The 21,600-nt window shown below is 44.2% G+C and overlaps 1 protein-coding gene across 2 annotated transcripts in view; it reads left to right on the forward strand.

Moving 5' to 3' along the window:
* Nucleotides 1–21,600, forward strand: part of SLC39A14 (solute carrier family 39 member 14) — a 1,521,355-nt gene that overhangs the window by 1,419,361 nt on the left and 80,394 nt on the right. For both annotated transcript variants that reach the window (XM_044082946.1, XM_044082945.1), the window contains exon 7: nucleotides 2,343–2,513. In XM_044082946.1, coding sequence (XP_043938881.1) covers nucleotides 2,343–2,513 — 171 coding nt within the window. The remainder of the gene's footprint in view (nucleotides 1–2,342; nucleotides 2,514–21,600) is intronic.

Here is a 21,600-nt window from a genome sequence, read left to right on the forward strand (position 1 = left end):
AGGCGTTTTTCTCCTCACATACATTTGAAATGCTTATCATCCCAAATTGGTGCTGAAGCTACTAATATCACTATTTACACAAACCCTTCTCTACGGTTTTTAGTTACATTACATCTATATTACTTTTATAATGTATAACACCTTGTATCAGGTCCTCTCGACTTTTGCATTATTAGTTTTTCTATTACTTTTGTTTGATTTTGTACTTCAGTTTTGTATTTTTAATATTGTATTAACTTCTGTTGATTTTTGACTTGTGATTTTTGACTTGTATGTCTATACAATGAGCTTTTCTCCTGGGCATCCATTGAAAAAGGGCTCATCTTGGCCCAATGGACTTTCCCAGTTAACAAACTGAAAATAAATAAATAAATTAAATAAATAAAATATTTTTATCTCTTCTGAAGGATGGTATTTCAGGCACACACTGTCACAGTGCCACAGTTTTGTGATTTACCCTGTTGTGGAATGAGGGCAGTGTCAGTTGGCTTGTGCACCATTGACAGGTGTACAGTTTGCACAACACAAACATTCAGCAGAGTGCAACATGTACTAGTTTTTTTTTGTTTTTTTTTTTTTTATAAACAGAAGTGAGAGCATTTGGAATTTGTGGCTTCTCAGTATCCAAATGAATCAACAGATAAGCGTAATTTCTCCCACCTGGTCTGTTCACTTTTCCTCCTCTTGGATACGTTGCATATCCTTGTTGGTTAATTGTGTTAACCAGGTAGGACTCCACTTAACCAATGTGTTTGTTTTTACGGGACACATAGGGAAACCCCACAGCTGCATTCTCCCCTCCTACAGTAGTCTGTGGCCAGTGAGTTGGGCATGTTGTTTCTGAGGCTTGTCATTCTCCCTTCCTACAGTAGTCTGTGGCCAGTGAGTTGGGCATGTTTCTGAGGCTTGTCATTCTCCCCTCCTACAGTAGTCTGTGGCCAGTGAGTTGGGCATGTTTCTGAGGCTTGTCATTCTCCCTTCCTACAGTAGTCTGTGGCCAGTGAGTTGGGCATGTTTCTGAGGCTTGTCATTCTCCCCTCCTACAGTAGTCTGTGGCCAGTGACTTGGGCATGTTGTTTCTGAGGCTTGTCATTCTCCCCTCCTACAGTAGTCTGTGGCCAGTGATTTGGGCATGTTTCTGAGGCTTGTCATTCTCCCCTCCTACAGTAGTCTGTGGCCAGTGACTTGGGCATGTTGTTTCTGAGGCTTGTCATTCTCCCCTCCTACAGTAGTCTGTGGCCAGTGACTTGGGCATGTTGTTTGTGAGGCTTGTCATTCTCCCCACCTACAGTAGTCTGTGGCCAGTGAGTTGGGCATGTTGTTTGTGAGGCTTGTCATTCTCCCCACCTACAGTAGTCTGTGGCCAGTGAGTTGGGCATGTTGTTTCTGAGGCATGTCATTCTCCCCACCTACAGTAGTCTGTGGCCAGTGACTTGGGCATGTTATTTCTGAGGCTCATCTCCCATTACTCATCCTCTTCCTCTCTTCCTTTGTAACCTGTTATTTTTACATTCATATCATTTTTGCAGACCATCAGAATATCTGAACTTGACTTTTGCTTATTTTCTGATATGCCTTTGGCTAAGCCGACCAGGTGAACTCCATCCAGCTTCCTGTTGACTAATCCTTCTACAGGCTGGGGGATAAGGGGTACAAACTGAGGGTTAGAATGATTAGGTCATTAGTCTGGCCTTACTGGTTAAGGTCCCTTGCCTAAATGAGATTCAAGGCATACACAGTTATGATGCCTTTTGGGTGTAACTCTCGTCCTGTATGTCCTTCCACAGGATTAACCACCATACCTAACTTGTATCAATGAACCACAGGGACCATAGCCTCTGCAAGGCGTTTCACATTTTCCATAACTTTGCATACTTTTCTCTTAGGAAAGGCAAATTAGTGCGTATCTATTCATCCTTTTCTACGTTGGTAGTGATGCATATGATTAATGGTAGTTTCAACATCCTTTTCTACCTAGGTAGTGATGCATATGATTAATGGTAGTTTCAAACATCACTTGTCAGGAGTTTAAATGGACATCTTCACTCTATGCCAACATGCACTCTTTTTATTCCCTCACTATTTTTGACCCCGTAGTAGCTTAAGGAAAACTTCAACGATCCTTCCAATCACTTTGTTAAAGAAGTTTTGTCTGTTAAAAGCTTACACTAATATTGCAGAAGATACTGTATGTTTTGCAGAGTATGTGTGAGATGTGGCTGAAAGGCTACATATCTTAAATGTATCGCAACATATTTATAAATTGCACTCTTTGTGTCATACTGTTTGTTTTGTAATTATGGCAACTTCTGCTGTTACAGCTGTTGTTTTATTTTTTCCAGCATAGTCATAGCCATTACAGTCCTGAGAATTGTATCACTCAGTCAGACGTGGAAGAAGGTGTGACGGAGAAGTTACAGAATGGAAATCTCACTCATGTGACACACTGCCAGAACAGCAGTTTAGAATGTAGAGCCAGTGAGAGGGTTATTACTGGCACCTTCTCTTCCCAGGTTAGTGCACCTTTTATAGTTAAAATGCCAACTAATTGCAGCATTTAAAATGCGTCTTCTTGTAAATGACCTATTCTGACTCGACTCAGCATAATTCTGAGCCACCCGAGCCTAATGACCATCGGTGTCCAATGGGACTCTTTGTCTAGACTGCAGTATCCTCACAGTCCTTTGAGGAAAAGCAGTTCTATGGGTGGTCAGGTCAGCTAGGCTGCACAACCCTCTGACCACATGAAAGTGCAGCTGGACAGTTAGATGCAACAGAGGTCACTTCTGAGACAAAGGCATGGTATTGCTAGGAATTGTGTATCTGGTATATCTGGCATAATGTTCATCCAAGCAAGCTTACCCATGTGAAGGAGTGTCTTACCCCATCTTTATTTCATCCTGTGCCCCAGCCTCCATAACAATTTTATCTCATGGTAAAAAAAAAGTTTCATGTTGATTCACGACTCTAGGGTGCGCAGTGACTGGAGTAACTGGGTCTTCCATGTCAGGGGTGGCATTATTATAGTTCACCAGAAGTACATTTGGCACATCTGGATCATCTTCACTGACCTCTTCAAGGAGCAGGTCAACAATTGAGCACAGGAGTTCTGAGTTACCAGTTCTAAAGTCCCTTCACTTGACCATTTCCATCTCAGGAGGACTGAGAATGAGGAAAACCAGAAATAGACTAGATAATGATCTGACCAGATCTATGGTCTCAAAACCAAGCTGTAAGACTAAGTCCCATGAATGTTCAAGTACATGGGTTTCAGTGGAAACCGCCTGAGTAAGGCCAAAGCTCTCCATTAAACCACACAGCCTCATTAAGAGTTTGAAGTCTGATCTTCACTGTTTGAAGTCTTGAGCTTCTTTTGCAGGACTCTTGTTTTTTAGCACGCATACACACACACACACACACACACACACACACACACACACACACACACACACACACACACACACACACACACGCACACACACAGATATGTCAGTTGCTTCTGACTCTACTTCTCATTTGCCGTCTATGGATTCTGAACATGAAGTAGTCTTTCTTCTCATTGGTTGGAGGTAATTTAATTTTCCAGCCTATTGGTCCAGTCCTCATTGGCCAGATTTCCTTATGCAGCTGGTTTTGCATGTGTCTGTCCAGTCCCTTTTCACAAATGCTGTATTTTTTCATTCCATGCCAAGTTTTGTTTTTGCTTCTTAACACTACTGATGTTCTTCAAGTTTCACTGTTGCGGTCATCACACTTTGGTTATCTGCCTGCAGGTAGCCCTCAGTCAGCCCAAATACCATAGACTTAGTATTTCTGCGTCGGATGCTGTCACTCCAAGACTGACGTCAGGTCGTCTGGGGTATAAAAACAAGCAGCCGACGCCATTACATCAGTCTTTCTTACCGAGGAGCTCGAAGCAGTTTGCAAGTGCTGGTCGGCTGCTACCTGAATTTAGTTTACGAATTTAATAATCCTGAAGTCTTCTAAAGCTAAGTACCCCATTGGGATCCTTTTTTCTTGCTCTAACCAATGTCAGAAAAAGTTAACATTTGTCTTGCCTGTGGAAAGCAAATACCTCACAGAGATTTTCATTCTTACTGCGTCACCTGTTTAGGCCCAGATCACAACATCCCTCGCTGTCGGTTTTGTGCCTTATTTAACGCTCGGACCATTCGTCGTCAGGCTCTCTGTCGCTAAATTCTTTCGCTCTCTATCTCCGTATTCTGAAATGGCTTCGGTAAGCCATCTGTCTACTGATATTCTGAAAAAAAATAAAGATAGACAGAGACGGACCGCATAGGTCCAAAACTGCCAATGACACTTCCGTTAAGCTAGTTGCCAGTCCACCAGTACTCAGTGAGGTGCTTTCACAGCCCCTGATGCCCACTTCATTGGATTCGCAGGCCTCTACTGAGACCCATTCAGAGTCTGGTATGCCGCGAGGCTCTTCTTCGACTATGGAACCTGCAGATGTCTTTATCTTGGATGGGTCCAGAGCCGCTGAGCAGACACCGGCTTCTGAGGCAATTATTCACTCAACCGATGTTTGACTCAAGCTGACGACTTTTTTAACCAAAACTGCCAAGTTTCTTGGGCCGAGAGTATGCACTACACCTAGAAAACCAATGACCAAAGTGCGTGCACCTGCTCCCATGCCACAAAAATAAATGCTTAGAATGGCTGAAGACCTTATTACGCTGATTAGGGGAAGTCAGCCTTCCCCTGCTAAGAGACAAAGATTCCAGTCCCCTTCAGCTTCTACAGACCAGGAGTCTGATGACTCTGAAATTTCTGATTATGAAGACATGCCCTTATCTGCTTATGAGGATTCAGATGCAGAGGAATCCATTCCCTCTGCCTCCCCCTCCAGAGGATTTTTCTTTTGGTGAAACCTTGCATACCTTATGAGAGAATTTCCACTGGGACTTCCAAGACCATCCTCAGACCAAAAAGAAACTCAGAGAATTTCTAGAGTTGCTTCAACACAGGCCCTTAGCAATGCCCCCTGTTGTGGATGATGTTTTTATGGAATCCAGTCTTACTCCTGACACTTTACCTCCTGCCCATAGGAAACCAGACAGGTACTACAGAGTACCTGACACTCACAAATTTCTTTTCAAGAATCCTACTGCTGACCCAGAGTTCATTTCCCAGGGGCCTCAAGGTATCAAGGCTACTGCAGCCAAGAATCCCTCCCCTTTGGACAGGGATTCCAGAGCTTTAGACAGATGGGGTAAGAAGGTATATACCTCTGCAACCCTTGTTATTAGGGCATTGAATTGTCACTTTCACATGCTGAAGTACCAGCAACATATTATGGAACTTATTAAACAAAAAGTGGCAACATTTTCAGACTGTGCAGAAAATAAAGAATTACAGGAGCTTATGAACTCTGCAAGCCAAGTCAGCAAGTATGCTGTGCAGTGTGGCTTTGATGCCCTAGAAGCATCTTGCAGGGCAGCTGTCACTGGCTCTGTATTGAGAAGTCATGCTTGGCTGAAGGAGCAGACTTTGCCAGAACATGTCAAATTAAAGTGATTAGATGTTCCTTTGAATAAGGACTGTTTGTTTGGCACCAGAGCAGAAGAGGTTCTTAAAAAGATGGAAGAAAAAGCTAAGTCTATGCATACTGTTAAAGAATTCTTACAAGTGAAACCCCCTAGATTCAGTAGGCATTGCCCTTCCAAACACTACAGTCACAGGGTATGCAGAGATCTAAGCAATGGAGTGCCCCCACTCTTAAAGCAGGGAGTGGTAAGCCACCTCCTTAAGGAAAAAGCTCACAATGACTTATTTACTCCACTCCCCAGCCCTGCCCAATTGCTTGTGCCCCTAGGAGGAAAACTTGCCCTTCATGCAAAAAAACTGGATGTCCATCACTCAGGACCGGTGGGTCCTCAACATTGTATCCCAGGGGTACAACTTTTATTTCCATTCACTGCCAACCCCAAGTGGGTTCCCAGACCTTCCTCCAAACCAGTGGGCAAAGGCTCAAAACCAAGTACTTTCCCTACTCAATATCAGAGCTATCCAGCTGGTTCCAGTAGAACAGAGGGGACAAGGATTTTACTCCAGACTCTTCCTGGTACCCAGGAAAGATGGCTCTTGGCCCCCAATCCTGGATATTTCCATTCTCAACACCTTCCTAGTGGTACCAAAATTCAAAATGCTTACCGTGCAACAGCTTCTTCCTATGCTAGTCAAGGATGCCTGGTTAGTCACCCTAGACTTAAAAGGAGCCTATCTGCATATCCCCATAAGGGAATCATGCAGGAAGTATATACGTTTCAGGGCAGGGTCTGTGCATTATCAGTTTTCTGCACTTCCCTTTGGCTTATCTACTGCGCCCAGAGTATTCACAAAATGCCTGGCTCCAGCCATTGCATACTGCAGGCAGAGAAATATCCAGATTTACCCGTACTTGGATGACTGCCTGATTCAGGCGGACAGTCAGGAATTGCTGCTGCAGCACCTGACATGTGTGAAAAAACTTCTAACTTCCTTGGGGTACACCATCAATGAAAAGAAATCACAACTTGTATTCCTGGGAGCAAGCTTGGACACAACTTCCCAGATGGCATTCCTTACTTCAGAAAAATAAGTCTGTCTGACAGACTACTTTAAACAAATGGCCACCAGAACCCAGCTATCTGCAAGAAAAATACTGCAAGCCCTAGGGTTCATGGCCTCATGTATACTGCTGATTCCATATGCAAGACTGCATATGAGGAAACTCCAATGGTACTTAAAAAGTCTTTGGTGCCAACATACTCAGGACCTGGAAACAGTCATTCCTATTATACCCTGTCTAAGGACAGAGTTCTTCTGGTGGGCAGAAGCATGCAACCACAACAAGGGGCTGCCATTTACTCAAACTCAAGCCTCTCAGACCCTAATTACAGATGCATCAGATTATGCCTGGGGGGCACACATAGACAGAAAATGTATTCAGGGCCACTGGAGCCCAAGTCAAATTCATCTGCACATCAACCAAAAAGAGATGCTAGCTCTACAGAATGCCCTGACAGCTTTCAGATCCCTAATCTTCCCAGGACAAGTGCTAATAAAAACACCACAGTTATGTGGTACATCAACAAGCGGGGGGGAACCCATTCCTACCCACTCTGCGCGCTAGCCATGGCCCTGTGGAACACGGCCTTGGACATTCAAGTCCATCTGCAAGCTCAATTCCTGCCAGGCAAACACAACTTACTGGCAGAAGACTTAATCAGAAATCTCCTAGACCCACATAAGTGGCAATTGTAGCATAGCACCTTCAACCTTTTGATTCAGAAATGGGGGACCCCAGAGGTGGATCTCTTTGCCTCCCCCTACAACCACCAGCTCAACAAATTCTGCACCTGAAATCCTCACATCAGGGCCTGGAAAGTGGATGGCCCTGTCTTTTCAGTGGGCGAATCTCTCAATCTATGCTTTTGCCCCTCTGCCCCTCCTTTCAAGAGTCTTACTCGAGATAAAGCAGGACAGACCAAGGACAGTTCTGATTGCTCCGGACTGGCCATGCCAGCACTGGTATCCACTCCTGCGCAACCTGATATCGGTGCCACCCTGGCACCTACAGCAGAATCCAACCCTCCTCTCTCAGCAAGAGCGACAGATTCTGCATCCACAACTGCAAACCCTAAATCTTGCAGCCGGCTTATTCCTGGAATTCTCCCCCAGCAACCTTAAGCAAGCAGGTGCTGGACATCATTCTCGAAGCCAGAAGAACCAATACAAGAAAATTCTATGCTGATAAGTGGAAAACGTTCTGCTCATGGATTCAATCTAAAGGAGAGGGCACAACTCTGCCCTCTCTTCCTCTTATCCTGGATTACCTAGCAGATTTACTCCACAAAGGCCTGTCCTTCTCCTCCATTAAAATACATGCCTCAGCCATTTTCAGCTCATTACAACACTGAACCTCCTCTCTTCTCACACCCTCTTATCAAACAGTTCCTGAGAGGGGCAAACAACTTAAGGCCACCAAGGAGAGCACCCACCCCTGCTTGGGACCTTAACTTTGTACTGGTAAAGCTCACACTTCCCCCTTTGAACCTGCTGCATCAGCAGAGTTAAAATTCCTCTCTTGGAAAACTGCCTTGCTTCTAGCCATCACTTTGACTAGAAGAGTGTCTGAGCTACAAGCACTCATGGCTGTGGAACCCTTTATTATTTTCCATGCTGACAGGGTTTCCTTCAGGACTAACCCTTCCTTTATGCCCAAAGTGGTGTCCAGTGTGGCTCTCAATCAATCCATCCATTTGCCAACCTTCTTCCCTAATCCTCAAAATAAAGGAGAAAGGATCCTGCACTCCTTGGACGTGCACAGACAGCGCAGATTCTACCTTGATAGGACTAAGCCCTTCAGAAAATCTGACCAGTTACTAGTCAGCTTTGCAACAGGGGCAGAGGGCAAGGCCATTTCAAAACAAACCATTTCCAAATGGATAGCATACTGCATCCATTTCTGCTACAAGCACCGTGGGAAACCAACCCCTCAGGGGGTCAGAACACATTCCACTAGGGCAACATCTACCTGTACAGCATTTCTCAGGGGAGACCCTACCAGGGATATCCTGGAGGCTGCTACCTGGAGTTCTGTACACACCTTCAACAAGCATTACCACCTGCCTATCATTTCCAAGTCCAGGGCAGGATTTTCTACAGCAGTCGTGCAAGGCATTCTAGCCAACCCTAACTCTTCTTGACTTGCCTCCACCCTTCTTCAGCTTTGGGAATTCACCCAAGTGTGATGACTGCAGCAGTGAAACACAAAGAACATAGTACAGTTGTGTACACTTACAATAAATGTAGATGTTCGAGTGTATTCACTGTTGCAGTCCTTGTTTCCCTCCCTCCAGACCCCTGGTTATGTTCATCATGTTTCACTGCTGCTGTCCTAACCAATGCGTTATCTGGCTTCCAGTAGCCCTCGATCGGCCAGAATACTAAAGGTAAGTAAAAATGACGTTGGCTGTCATCTGTTTTAAAGGATGTCATGGTGTCCAATACAAAAGGAGGCAGCCAATGTCACTTCCTCAGTCTTCCTTGCTGCGGAGCCCAAAGCAGAAGCATTTCTTGCACAAGTGCCGGTCGACAGTTTAACTATTTTGTTTCTGACTACAAAGTTGAAGTCAACTACAACCAAGTACCCCATTGGGGATCCTCTTTTCTTGCCTTAACGAATGTCAGAAAAGGTTAATAATTGTCTTAGCTGTGGAAAGCAGATTCCCCATAGAGATTTTCATTCCTATTGTATTGTTTGTTTAGGCCTTGACCACGAAGTTCTTAATTGTGAGCACTGTGCTTCCTTTAATCCACGTACTATTAGTCGTCGGGCTAAGCTTTTAGCTAAACATTTTGGAGTTTGGAGTTTGGCCCAAGTTTGTCAGTATGGCGTTCGCTGGTCTTCAGGCTTTGGATATCCCCAAGAAACGTAAGGATAAGGACCGTGACAGGCTTCTGAAGGTCAAGTCCTCAGATGACATTAAGTTGGTCGTCAGTCATGCGGTAGCCGGTGAGGTGCCTTTGCATCCTCTACAGCCTGCAGATTTTCAACCACAGGCCTCGATTGAGACCTTTTCAGAGGCCTCCAGGCCTCCGGCTTCCATTTTGTCTTCTGACCTTCCGCATGTTGCCTCTTCAGCTGGATCCAGATCTGCTAAGATGACTCCAGTGCCCGAGGCCTCCGGTCTTCATTCAGACAGCAAGCTCATACCAATGACTTTGGCTGCAATTTTGGTGGTTGCCAGGCCTCCCGAGTCCTTGAAACTTGCAGGTAAATTTTCCAGTCATAAGCCTGTGAAGAAACAGGTTCCAGTTTCCTCTCGTTCCCCTCATTCTCAAATGGTTAAAATGACTGATGACCTTTTGTCTGTTATTAGGGGTTCACAGCCTCCTCCTTCAAAGGGAAGTAGGGATGTCTCTCCTGAGGCTTTGTCTTATTCTGGTTCCGATACTTGTAGCATTTCTGTTGATGAAGAAGCTTTTCAGACTTTCTCACCTTTTGAGGATTCAGACGCAGAGGAGTCCATCCCTTCTGCTTCTCCTCCAGAAGATTTCTCTTTTGGTGATAATTTGAATACTCTCAGGGAGCATTTTAAATGGGAAAGTCAGGATTATCCCCTTTCTAAGAAAATGTTTAGGAAGTTTTTGGATTTGTCTCAGCATAAGCCCATTTGGCTATTCCACCTGTGTTGGAAGTGGTTGATGATGTTTTTCTGGAAAATTCCTCAACTCCAAATTCGGTTCCTCCTGCTCCCAGGAAACCTGACAGGTAATATAGAGTCCCTGATTCTCATTTGTTTCTTTTCAGGAATACCCGGCTGATTTGCTTCAGGGTGGTCTTTCTTTTTTTCTGCCCATTGTTCTTTTGAACAATCCATTTTCTCTCATCCCCTGATGAAAATGTTTCTCAGAGGTGCTTGCAACTTGAAACATCCCAGAAAGGTGCCTACTCCAGCCTGGGATCTTAATTTTGTTCTAGAGAAACTCACTGTTCTTGCTTTTGAGCCAGCTGCCACTGCAAATTTAAAGTTTCTCTCTTGGAAGACTGCCTTCCTCTTGGCTATAACTTCAGCAAGGAGGGTTTCGGAGCTGCATGCTTTGATGGCTGTGAAGCCTTTTATTATTTTCTATGCAGACAGGGTCTCTCTGAGAACCAACCCCTCCTTTATGCCTTAGGTGGTTTCTAGCCTGACTCTTAATCAGTCCATACAACTTCCTACCTTCTTTCTTTATCCTCGAAATAGAGGTGAAAGGATCCTACATTCTCTTGATGTTTTTATTTATTTATTTTTTATTTATTTTACATTTGTTGACCAGGCTAGTCTGGCTGGATACATGTCCATTTCCAGCAGAGGCCCGAGGAGAAAAGCTCCACTATGTACTAGTACATAAAACAGCACAGTAAGAGACTGGCATGTAAGTAACTATAGAACTAATGTAAAAGTAACAATTTACAGAACAGTATCAATTTAAACAGAAAAAAACAGTAAAAAATGTCACGAGGATCCCCAATCCCATACTCTTTAGAGAAACAGGAATTGGAATGAAAAAAAAAAGACAGGTCAGGTTTTACCTGGACAGGACTAAAGACCTTCGGAAATCATCGCAGTTATTGGTCAGTTTTGCCTCAGGAGCCCAGGGCAAGGCTATTTCTAAGCAAATCATTTCTAAATGGATTGCACATTGTATTACTTTGTTATTCCTTTCATGGCAAGGTTCCGCCTCAAGGGGTTAGGACTCACTCAACTAGAGCAGCATCCACTTCTGCAGCCTTTTTAAGGGGTGTCTCTACTAAAGAAATTTTGGAAGCTGCCGCATGGTCTTATGTTCCTACTTTCACAAAGCATTAAAATTTGGCTTTGTTTTCAAGAGCCAGGGCAGGGTTTGCTACTGCTGTTCTGCAGGGCATTATCTCCAATCCTTGATTCTGTTGGTTCCTCCTCCCTTTTCTCTGGGCTTTGGTAATCAACCCATTGGTTAGGACTTCAACAGTGAAACATGAAGAACATAGTACAGTTGTGTGCACTTACCGTAAATGTAGATGTTCGAGTGTATTCACTGTTGCAGTCCTGCTTTCCCTCCCTCCAGCCCCCTTTTTCTCTTTTCCTAAGGTACAGGCTAAATTTGGTTTAAGCCTTGTTTTCTGGGGGCTTTTGACTGTTATGGCAAGAAAGAATGAGGAAGTGATGTCGGCTGCCTCCTTTTGTATCGGATGCCCTGATGTCCTTTACAGCCGACGTCATTTTTACTTACCTTTGGTATTCTGGCCGATCGAGGGCTACCGAGAGCTGGATAGCCCATTGGTTAGGACTGCAACAGTGAATACACTCGAACATCTACATTTATGGTAAGTGTACACAACTGTACTTTCTCTCTCTCTCTCTCTCTCTCCCTCCTATTTATGGCTATTACTAACCCCTTCTGGGGTATTGGTATTGGTATTAGTATTTACTTTGTACTGCTGGTGTTTTTCCCCACCATAACCTAGCTCCCTATTTAGGGGACTCCTGACATTTGGGGCAAGAAAAACTGATGTAATGGTGTCGGCTGCCTGTTTTTATACCCCTGACAACCTGACGACAGTCTTGGAGCGACAGCATCCAACGCAGAAATACTGAGTCCCTGGTATTCAGGCTGACTGAGGGCTATCTACAGGCAGATAACCCAAGTGTGATGACTGCAACAGTGAATACACTCTTAACATCTACATTTATGGTAAGTGTACACAACTGTACCTTTTCTCTTGGCTGCTTATACTTACTTTGTCTGTGCCCTTTGCTTCGGCTCCCCTTGTTAGCAAAGGTTTTCTGACTTCTGTGGGTATTATCCCTTCAGTGTTTTTGCTGGCTGTACCACTTTGGGGGATGTTCTTCGTGTTTCACTGTAGCAGTCATTACATTTGGATTATCTGCTTGCATTAGCCCTCAGTCGGCCTGATTAACAAAGTCTTGTGTCCTACGTCGGTTGCTGTCTCTTCTTCTGTGACGTCAGGTCGTCAGGGGTATAAAACATGCAGCCAACGTCATAACTTCAGTCTTTCTTACCGTGCGGTGCCCGAAGCAGAAGCAGTTTGCAAGTGCTGGTTGGCCGACTCCTGAAATTTTCATTTTCGAGTTTCAGAACCGAAGTCTTCAACTAAAAGCTAAGTACCCATTTGGGGAAACTTTTTCTTGCTCTAAACCGGTCAGTAAAAGTAAATAACTGCATTTCTTGTGGAAAGCAAATACCTCATAAAGATTTTCATTCGTACTGTATTCTTTGCCTAGGCCCTGACCACGATATACCTCGCTGTCAGTTTTGTGCCTTATTTAAACCACAAACTATCCGTCATCGGTATATTTGAGTTTCTAAATTTTTTTGGTGCTCAGTTCAATTATCCTGATATGTCTTCTGTAAGCCATCCGACTACCAACATTACGAAAAAACGCAAAGATAAAGACCAAGACAGGCCAGCCAGTTCGCCGGTACTCAGTGAGGCGCTTTCGCAGCCCCTGATACCCACTACTTCAGATTCGCAGGCCTCAACTGAGACCCATTTGGAGTATGGTATGCCGTGAGATGCTTCAACTGTGGAACCTGCAGATGTCTCTACCTTGGATGGGTCCGGAGCCACTGTGCAGGCACTGGCTACTGAGGGTGTATTCAGGCCTACTGACTTGGATATTAAACTGGCGCCATCTTCTTCTTCAAAGCCTAAACTGAAGCCCAGACCGCATGGTCTGGCCTCTATGCCTAAAGAACAAATGATAGGAATGACTGAAGACCTTATTACTTTAGTCAGGGGAAGCCAACCTTCCCCCTCTGAGACCTAGGACTGAGTTTGCTTATGATACTTCTGACCAGGATTCTGAAATTTCTGTTTCCTCTGATGACCAGGATTTACCCTTATCTACCTATGAGGACCCTATTCCCTTTGCTCCCCCCAGAGGGTTTCTCTTTTGGTGAAACCTTGCACGCTCTCAGGGAGCTTTTTTGTTGGGGAAGTCAGGATTTCTCTGATTCTAAAAAGAGGCTTGGGGATTTCTTACTCCTGCCCCAACACAGGCCATTAGCTATACTTCCTGTACTGGACATTGTTGATGATGCTTTTTCGGAATCTAGCATGGCCCCTGACTCTTTACCTCCTACTTCCAGAAAACCTGATAGATATTACAGGGTTCCTGACTCTCACAAGTTCTTTTTCAAAAATCCTACTGCGGATCCTGAAACCATTTCACAGCGACCCAAGGGCATTAAAGCTACTCCTGCCAAAAATCCTACCCCCTCTGATAGAGACTCCAGGGCGCTGGATAGATGGGGTAAGAAGGTATACACTTCTGCAACTTTGGCCATTAGGGCCTTGAATTGCCAGTTTCATATGTTAAAGTATCAGCTGCATATTATTGGATTATTATTGGATTGTTTAAACAGAAATTGATGTTGATTCCTGATTGTGCTGAAAATAAGGATTTACAGGATTTTATGCATTCTGCTGAACAAGTTGGTAAACATACATTGCAATGTGGTTTTGATTCACTAGAGGCATCTTGCAGGGCTGCAGTAACTGGGTCTGTACTTAGAAGGCATGCTTGGCTTAAGGAGCAATCCTTGCCAGATAATGTTAAAGCGAAATTACTGGATGCTCCCTTAAATCAGGGCCACCTGTTTGGCAACAAGGCAGAAGTTCTTAAAAAGATGGAGGAAAAAGCTAAATCTGTGCAAACTGTTAAAAGACTTTTTACAAGTGCAACCTCCAAGATTTAGTAGACATTGGCCTTCTAAGAATTGGTCCTTTCCTGCCTCTTCCAGACCTTCTCAGTCCAAACCCAGATCCAGCAGAGCACCCAGGCTTCAGTGCCAGGGGACGCACATGACTAAGCAGTGGGGGGCCTCCACTTCCAAATTTGGGAGTAATAAAAGTCCCTCCTATGGTAAAATGTCTCAATGACTTCTTTTTAAAACTTCCAAACACTTCTCAAATGACTGCCCCTTTGGGGGGAAAGATTGCACTTCATACAAAGAACTGGGGACTAATTACCCAGGACAAATGGGTTTTAAATACAGTGTCCCAAGGATACAGATTTCACTTCCACACGTCACCAACTCCAAGCGGTTGGCTGGATCTACCTCCAAAGCAGTGGGCAGAGGCCCAAAAGCAAGTACTCTCTCTCTTAAGCATAGGGGCTATTCAGTGGGTACCAGAAGAGAAAAAGGGGCAAGGTTTCTACTCGAGATTTTTCCTGGTACCCAGAAAAGACAATTCATAGCGTCCTATCCTGGACCTGCCTACTCTAAACACCTTTTTGGTGATTGCAAAATTCAAGATGCTGACTCTTCACCAGTTGCTTCCTATGCTAAGCAAAGATGCCTGGTTGGCAACACTAAATTTAAAGGAAGCATACCTGCACATCCCAATCAGGGAGTCTTGCAGAAGATACCTACGCTTCAAAGCAGGCTACATGCACTATCAGTTCTCTGCTCTGCCCTTTGGCTTATCTACTGCGCCCAGGGTATTCACAAAGTGCCTAGCTCCAGTCATTGCATTTTGCAGGCAAAGAAATATTCAAATATACCAATACCTAGACGATTGTCTAATTCAGGCAGAAAACCAGGGCATACTTTTGAATCATCTGGCTTTTGTACAGAGGGTGCTAACTTGTCTGGGGTACACCTTAAACGAAAATAAATCACACCTGGTACCCTGTCAACAAATTATATTCCTGGGAGCAAGCTTGAATTCAACTTCCCAGATGGATTTCCTCACACCAGAGAAACAAATTCACTTGACAACCTACTTCAAACATGTGGTCACAAAAACCCTGCTACCTACAAGGCAAATACTACAAGCCTTGGGGTTCATGGCCTCCTGCATTCTTCTAATTCCATATGCAAGACTGCATATGAGGAAACTACAATGGTATCTAAAAAGCCTATGGTGTCAACATTCTCAGGATCTACAAGCAATGATTCCTATAATTCCTTGTCTACACCTAGAGTTCCTTTGGTGGGCAGAGGCCTGCCACCAAAACAAGGGACTGTCATTCACACTACTCCCTACTGCCCAAACCCTAACAACAGATGCATCAGACTATGCATGGGGGGGGGGGGGCGCACCTGGCAGGGAAGTGCATTCAGGGCAAATGGAACCCAATTCAAATGCACCTTCACATCAGTCATAAAGAAATGTTTAGCTGTACAGAATGCTCTGACAGCCTTCAAGGACCACATTCTTCTAGGACAATTAATGGTAAAGGACAACACCACTGTTATGTGGTACATAAACAAGCAGGGGGGTACACATTCTTACCCCCTCTGCAGACTAGCCATGGCATTGTGGAACACAAGCTTGAGCTACCAGTTACATCTACAAGCTCAATTCCTGCCAGGAAAACTAAATATACTGGCAGATGGACTAAGCAGAACCCTCATGGACCCACATGAGTGGAAACTGGAACCAAGGATTTTCAACATGTTGACAAGCAAATGGGGGAGCCCGGATATAGACCTGTTTGCCTCCGCCCAGAACTATCAATTGGAAAAATTTTGTGCAAGGACTCCCCACAGACGAGCTTGGAAAGTGGATGCTCTGTCCTTCAGCTGGAAAAACCTATCAGTTTATGCCTTTCCTCCTCTGCCCCTGCTCTCCAAAGTACTACTAAAGATCAAACAAGACAAACCAAGGATGATTTTGATTGCACCAGCCTGGCCACGCCAACACTGGTACCCCCTTCTGCGCAGTGTGTCACTGTTGGCCCCATGGCACCTGCCTCAGACTCTTACCCTGCTGTCTAAGCAGGAGAGCCAGATTCTGCACCCTCAGCTTCAAACACTGAACCTAGCAGCCTGGCTAATTACCTAAGCTTTCCTTTACCATCCCTCAGTAAACCAGTGATGGATGTCATTTTAGAGGCAAGGAGGCCTAGTACTAGAAAATATTATGCTGAAAATGGAAAAGATTCTGTGCGTGGAACCATTCTCAAGGGATGAGCACAGCAGTGCCCAGTTTACCTCAGATTTTACAACACTTAACTGAGATGCTTCACAAGGGCCTGTCTTTTTCCTCAATAAAAATTCACTCCTCAGCCATTTCATCTCATTATAATACAGAACCTCCCCTCTTCTCTCTTCCAGTGCTCAAGCATCCCCTCAGAGGGGCCAAAAATTTAAGACCACCCAGGAGAGCTCCAACTCCAGCCTGGGACCTTTAACTTTGTATTGGAGAAACAAACCCTTCCTCCTTTCGAGCCAGCTGCTACTGCAGATTTAAATTTCCTTTCTTGGAAAACAGCTTTTCTTTTAGCCATCACTTCAGCAAGAAGGGTATCTGAATTACAGGCCCTTATGGCAGTGGAGCCTTTCATCATCTTATAGGTTCATAGGTTCATACTAGGCTATCTGCCCAAGGGCATTTACAAGCCTAGCCCATAGTTTTGTGGCTTACGCCACCCCTTTAGTTTGGAGAAACTATGCCCATTATTTTGCTGTGCCTCTGTCGAGCAGTGACACTGAGGTAACCCCTGGGGTATATCTGCGATCTCCCATCCATTGGTCAAGATTCCTCTTGAACAGGGCCAGCGAGGTGCTCTGCCTCACATATACCGGGATTTTGTTTCACAGCATAGGGAGTCTTTGGGTGATGAATCTATCCCTCCAGCACGTCCTATTAATAACCGTGTCGAGGTTTAAGTCTCCCGCCCTTGTGGCTCTGAGGGATCTAGATTTTTTGAGGTGAAGCATGTTCATCAAATCTGGGTTTGACATGGCCTTGTATGTCAGGCACAGGTCACCTCTGAGCAAGCGGTAAGCAACTGAATAGAGCTGGAGTTCTTTCAGTCGGGCAGCATAAGACAGATTTTTGAGACCCTTTATCCTTTTGGTGAGGAACTTTTGTGGCCTCTCCAGCTGCTGCAAGTGTCGGGTCAGATACATTCCGAATGGGGCATTGTACTCAATCATTGGTCTGATGAGTGATGAGTATAGGGAGACTATGACCTCCCTTGATCTAGATGTGAATCCCTTCATGATAAGGTGGGCAATGTAGAAGGTCTTCCTAACTACTTTAGCAATATGAGTGTCGAATGAAAGGCTACTATCAACCTGGGTCCTCAGGTCCCTGATAACTTCTTCTGTGATCAGTGGATTGCCACCTATATGGTAGCTAGGGGTAACCTTGTTTTTCCCGAAGGGTATGACTATGCATTTCTTGGCATTTAACTTTAGGCCATGGCTCTGGCACCAGTTATCCGTTTCTGTGAGACTCTTCTGAAGGATATCTGTGTCAGATGTGTTTCCGACTATGGCGCCCAGTTTGCAGTCATCTGCAAACTTTGTCAGCCATAACCCTCCTGTGTTTGCTTGTACTTCAGAAAAGTAGATGCCAAACAAGAGTGGGCCCAGGACTGAGCCCTGTGGGACACCACTTGTGACAGGCTTTGAGTCTGACATGGCGCCAGCAACTCTGACCCTGTGGGTTCTGTCACTCAGCCAGTTTGCAACCCATCTTGTGATGTATGGGTTTACATTTAAGCTGATGAGTTTTTCAATGATACCTGAGTGGGGTATTGTATCGAAAGCCTTCGCCAGGTCGAGGTAGGCTGTATGGACTGCCTTCCCCTCGTCAATGGCCTTGGTGACTGTTTCGAAAAAGTCAACCAAGTTTAAAAGGCATGATCTGCCTTTGACAAAGCCAAACTGGGTTGGATCCAAAGTCTGCAAATTCCCTATGTCATTATTTATGAGATCCATTATGATCCTCTCCATGGCTTTGCAGATGAGGCTTGTCAAGCTAATGGGATGGTAATTTCCAGGGTCGGTGGAGGCACCGCCTTTGTGAAGTGGGACCACAGTCGCAGCGCCACTCCTGGAGTGCGTATCCGGAGGTGAGACTAAGATTAAACAGCTGTCCTAACTGCGGGTTTAATTCCTCGTTGAGTTCGTGGAGCACACAGCCGGGGACACCATCAGGTCCCATGGATGCTGTGTTTTTTGCCTTGGAGAGAGCAGTTCTCACCTGGGCGTTAGAGATGTTTGGGGGCTACAATCATTTGGTATAGATATCTCTCCTTTTGGGAGTTTGCACTGAACCTGTCAGCCAGTATGTTGGCAATGTCTGTAGGATCAGTAATCTTCACATCATTTTGAACTAATTCTGAGCATATCTGGGAGTTTCCTCCCAGGTTTCTGACATAGCTAAAGAATGCCTTATGGTTGTCTTTTGAGTCCTTAGCTATTTTTCTCTCAAAATTAGCTTTAGATGATTTTATGAGAGCTCTTAGCTTTTTACTTATAGTGATCAGCGGTGTCTTACCTTTTAAGGATTTTGCTCTATCTTGTAGTAGCTTTCTCCTTTTGTTGTAGAGTTTGTTTATGGCTGGGGTCCACCAGACTGGACGCTTGCCTTTGGTACAAAGAGTCTTTGTTTTGCTTGGGATTGCCTGATCCATGCAGCCCTGCAGGTGCTGGTAGAAGGCATTTGTAAGTGATTCAGCGGTTTGAGTAATGTTATCTTCCATGCAGACAGGGTGTCCCTCAGGACCAATCCCTCTTTCTTGCCAAAGGTGGTGTCCATTGTGGCCTTTAATCAGTCCATTCATTTGCCTACCTTCTTTCTTAATCCACAGTACCAAGGGGAATGGATACTGCACTCCTTAGATCTGCACAGACAGCTTAGATTCTGCTTGGACAGGTCTAAACCTCAAAGGAAATCTGAACAGCTGCTGGTGGCATTTGCTGCAGAGACAGATGGAAAGGCTATTTCAAAGCAAACCATCTCCAAATGGATAGGCCATTGCATTAATTTCTGCTATAAGCACCATGGAAAACCTATCCTACAGGGGATCAGATCCCACTCAACCAGGGCTGCATCTACCTGTACAGCCTTTCTCAGACGCGTACCTACCAGGGACATCCTAGAAGCTGCTACCTGGAGTTCTGTACATACCTTCACCAAGCATTACCACTTACCATTTTTTTCTAAATCCAGAGCTGGCTTTGCCACTGCAGTCTTGCAGGGCCTTATAGCTGGTCCTAATGCTATCTAATTACCTCCTCCCATCCTTAGCTTTGGGAATCTACCCAAATGTGATAACTGCAACAGTGAAACATGAAGAACATAGTACAGTTGTGTACACTTACCATAAATGTAGATGTTCGAGTGTATTCACTGTTGCAGTCCTGGTTACCCTCGCTCCAGCCCCCTGACTTTTGTTGACTATACCTCTATTCTTGTTCACTATGCTTAAAGCTTTTTGGGTGTATTTGCTTTTTTGTTGGAGGTGTAACCTTATATATAATTGCTTCCCATTATGGGGGCACCTGACATCTGGGGCAAGAAAAACTGATGTAATGGCGTCGACTGCATGCTTTATACCCCTGACTACCTGATGTCATGGATAATGAGACAGCAACCGACGCAGGACCCAAGACTTTGATAATCAGGCTGACTGAGGACTAATGTGATGACTGCATCAGTGAGTACACTTGAACATCTACATTTATGGTAAGTGTACACAACTGTACTTTTACCATGTTGGAACTATTAATACTGTCTTCAAAATGAAGTATTACTTAGCACAGTGGCATGCTCCCTTGCAAAGTTATGAAAATATGAAATAAAAAGATAATTTGCATAATGTAAGCCCTAAGCAAACTGCGATATTTGTACATGTGTACAGCACAAGGCCACATTTCTTTTACCACGTTGTAAGGACTAATACTGTCTTCAAAATGAGGTGTTACTTAGCACATTGACTTCTTTCTTTAGCTAAGTCATTCACTAAAATATGAAAAAAATATAAATTTTCATAACCTTAATCCTAAAAAACTGTGATATATGTACATGTGTCCGGCATACAGACACTATTATTTTATCATGTTGTAAGGACTAACACTGTCTTCAAAATGAGGTATGACTTGGAACAATTACATGCTCCCTAGCAAAGTTATTTGCCAAAATATGGAAAAAAAATCATAATTTCCATAACCTGAGTCCGAAACAAACTGATATCTGTACGTGTGTACAACATACAGACACAGTTCTTTTACTGTGTTAGAACTATTAATACTGTCTTCAAAATGAGGTATTACTTAGCACATTGACATGCTCCCTTGCAAAGTTATTTACCAAAATATGAAAACAATTTATAATTTCCATATCGTAAGCCCTAATGTACATGTGTACCACGCAAGGCCACATTCCTTTTACCACGTTGTAAGGAATAATACTGTCTTCAAAATGAGGTATTACATAGCATGTTGACATCTTTCATTACCAAAGTCGTTCAGTAAAATATGAAAAAAAATATCAGAATTGCCTTAACCCTAGTCCTAAAAAATGCAAGTCGATTACTGATGATGTTTTAGGGATTTATTGCATTACTAAGACACATATATGTATATAATGTTCGTTAAAGCAAGGTAAGGACCGCCATTCCACTAATAAACCCAGGACAGGCATGGGACTTCAGTGGCACTCAAGGGCATCTGATGTGTCTGATACCTGTGCTGGCTTCCCACTCAGACTGCTTGATACCACTACAGTCTCACAACCTCCTTCAGTGTCAGCAGTCTGCCTTACCTATGCCTTTTCTCTTTACATGTGTCCATTCAGCAATGGACATAAGGGATCAAGGACAGAAGTAATGTAATATTTCCTGCCCTGTCCTACATACGTTTACTGTACCAGACTAAATATAAAAAATATCTGTAGCACTCAAACACTAATGACTCAGTATCATATTACATGTGTTGTAAGTAGTGACATTGGTGTTCATGAAATATAATACTAGAGTTGTACTTGCCAAACTGCCCCTACTTGGTCATGGCTGTTTTCCATTTGATCTCACTACCTGCATGTTACTAATTTATCATGCATAGCTGTCATCATGCCATTGTAGAGGTCAGTAACGCAATGCCAGCCTCCGTTAGGTGAATGCCATTGCTTCTGAAAAGGTGAACATCTTCTGTGGTGATGCTGTCATGGCAGATTGTTGATCCATCGACCCTGTGCATCAAGCCACGCACGAACCCATTTTGTAAACATCTGGCCTTGTACGCTGCCCATTGATTTTGTGCTGTTTTCCATATCTGGCGAGGAATTATGTCAGACCATGC

Source organism: Protopterus annectens, chromosome 9.part0 (assembly GCF_019279795.1).
Source record: "Protopterus annectens isolate FY-2018-M chromosome 9.part0, PAN1.0, whole genome shotgun sequence".
NCBI lineage: Eukaryota > Metazoa > Chordata > Ceratodontiformes > Protopteridae > Protopterus > Protopterus annectens.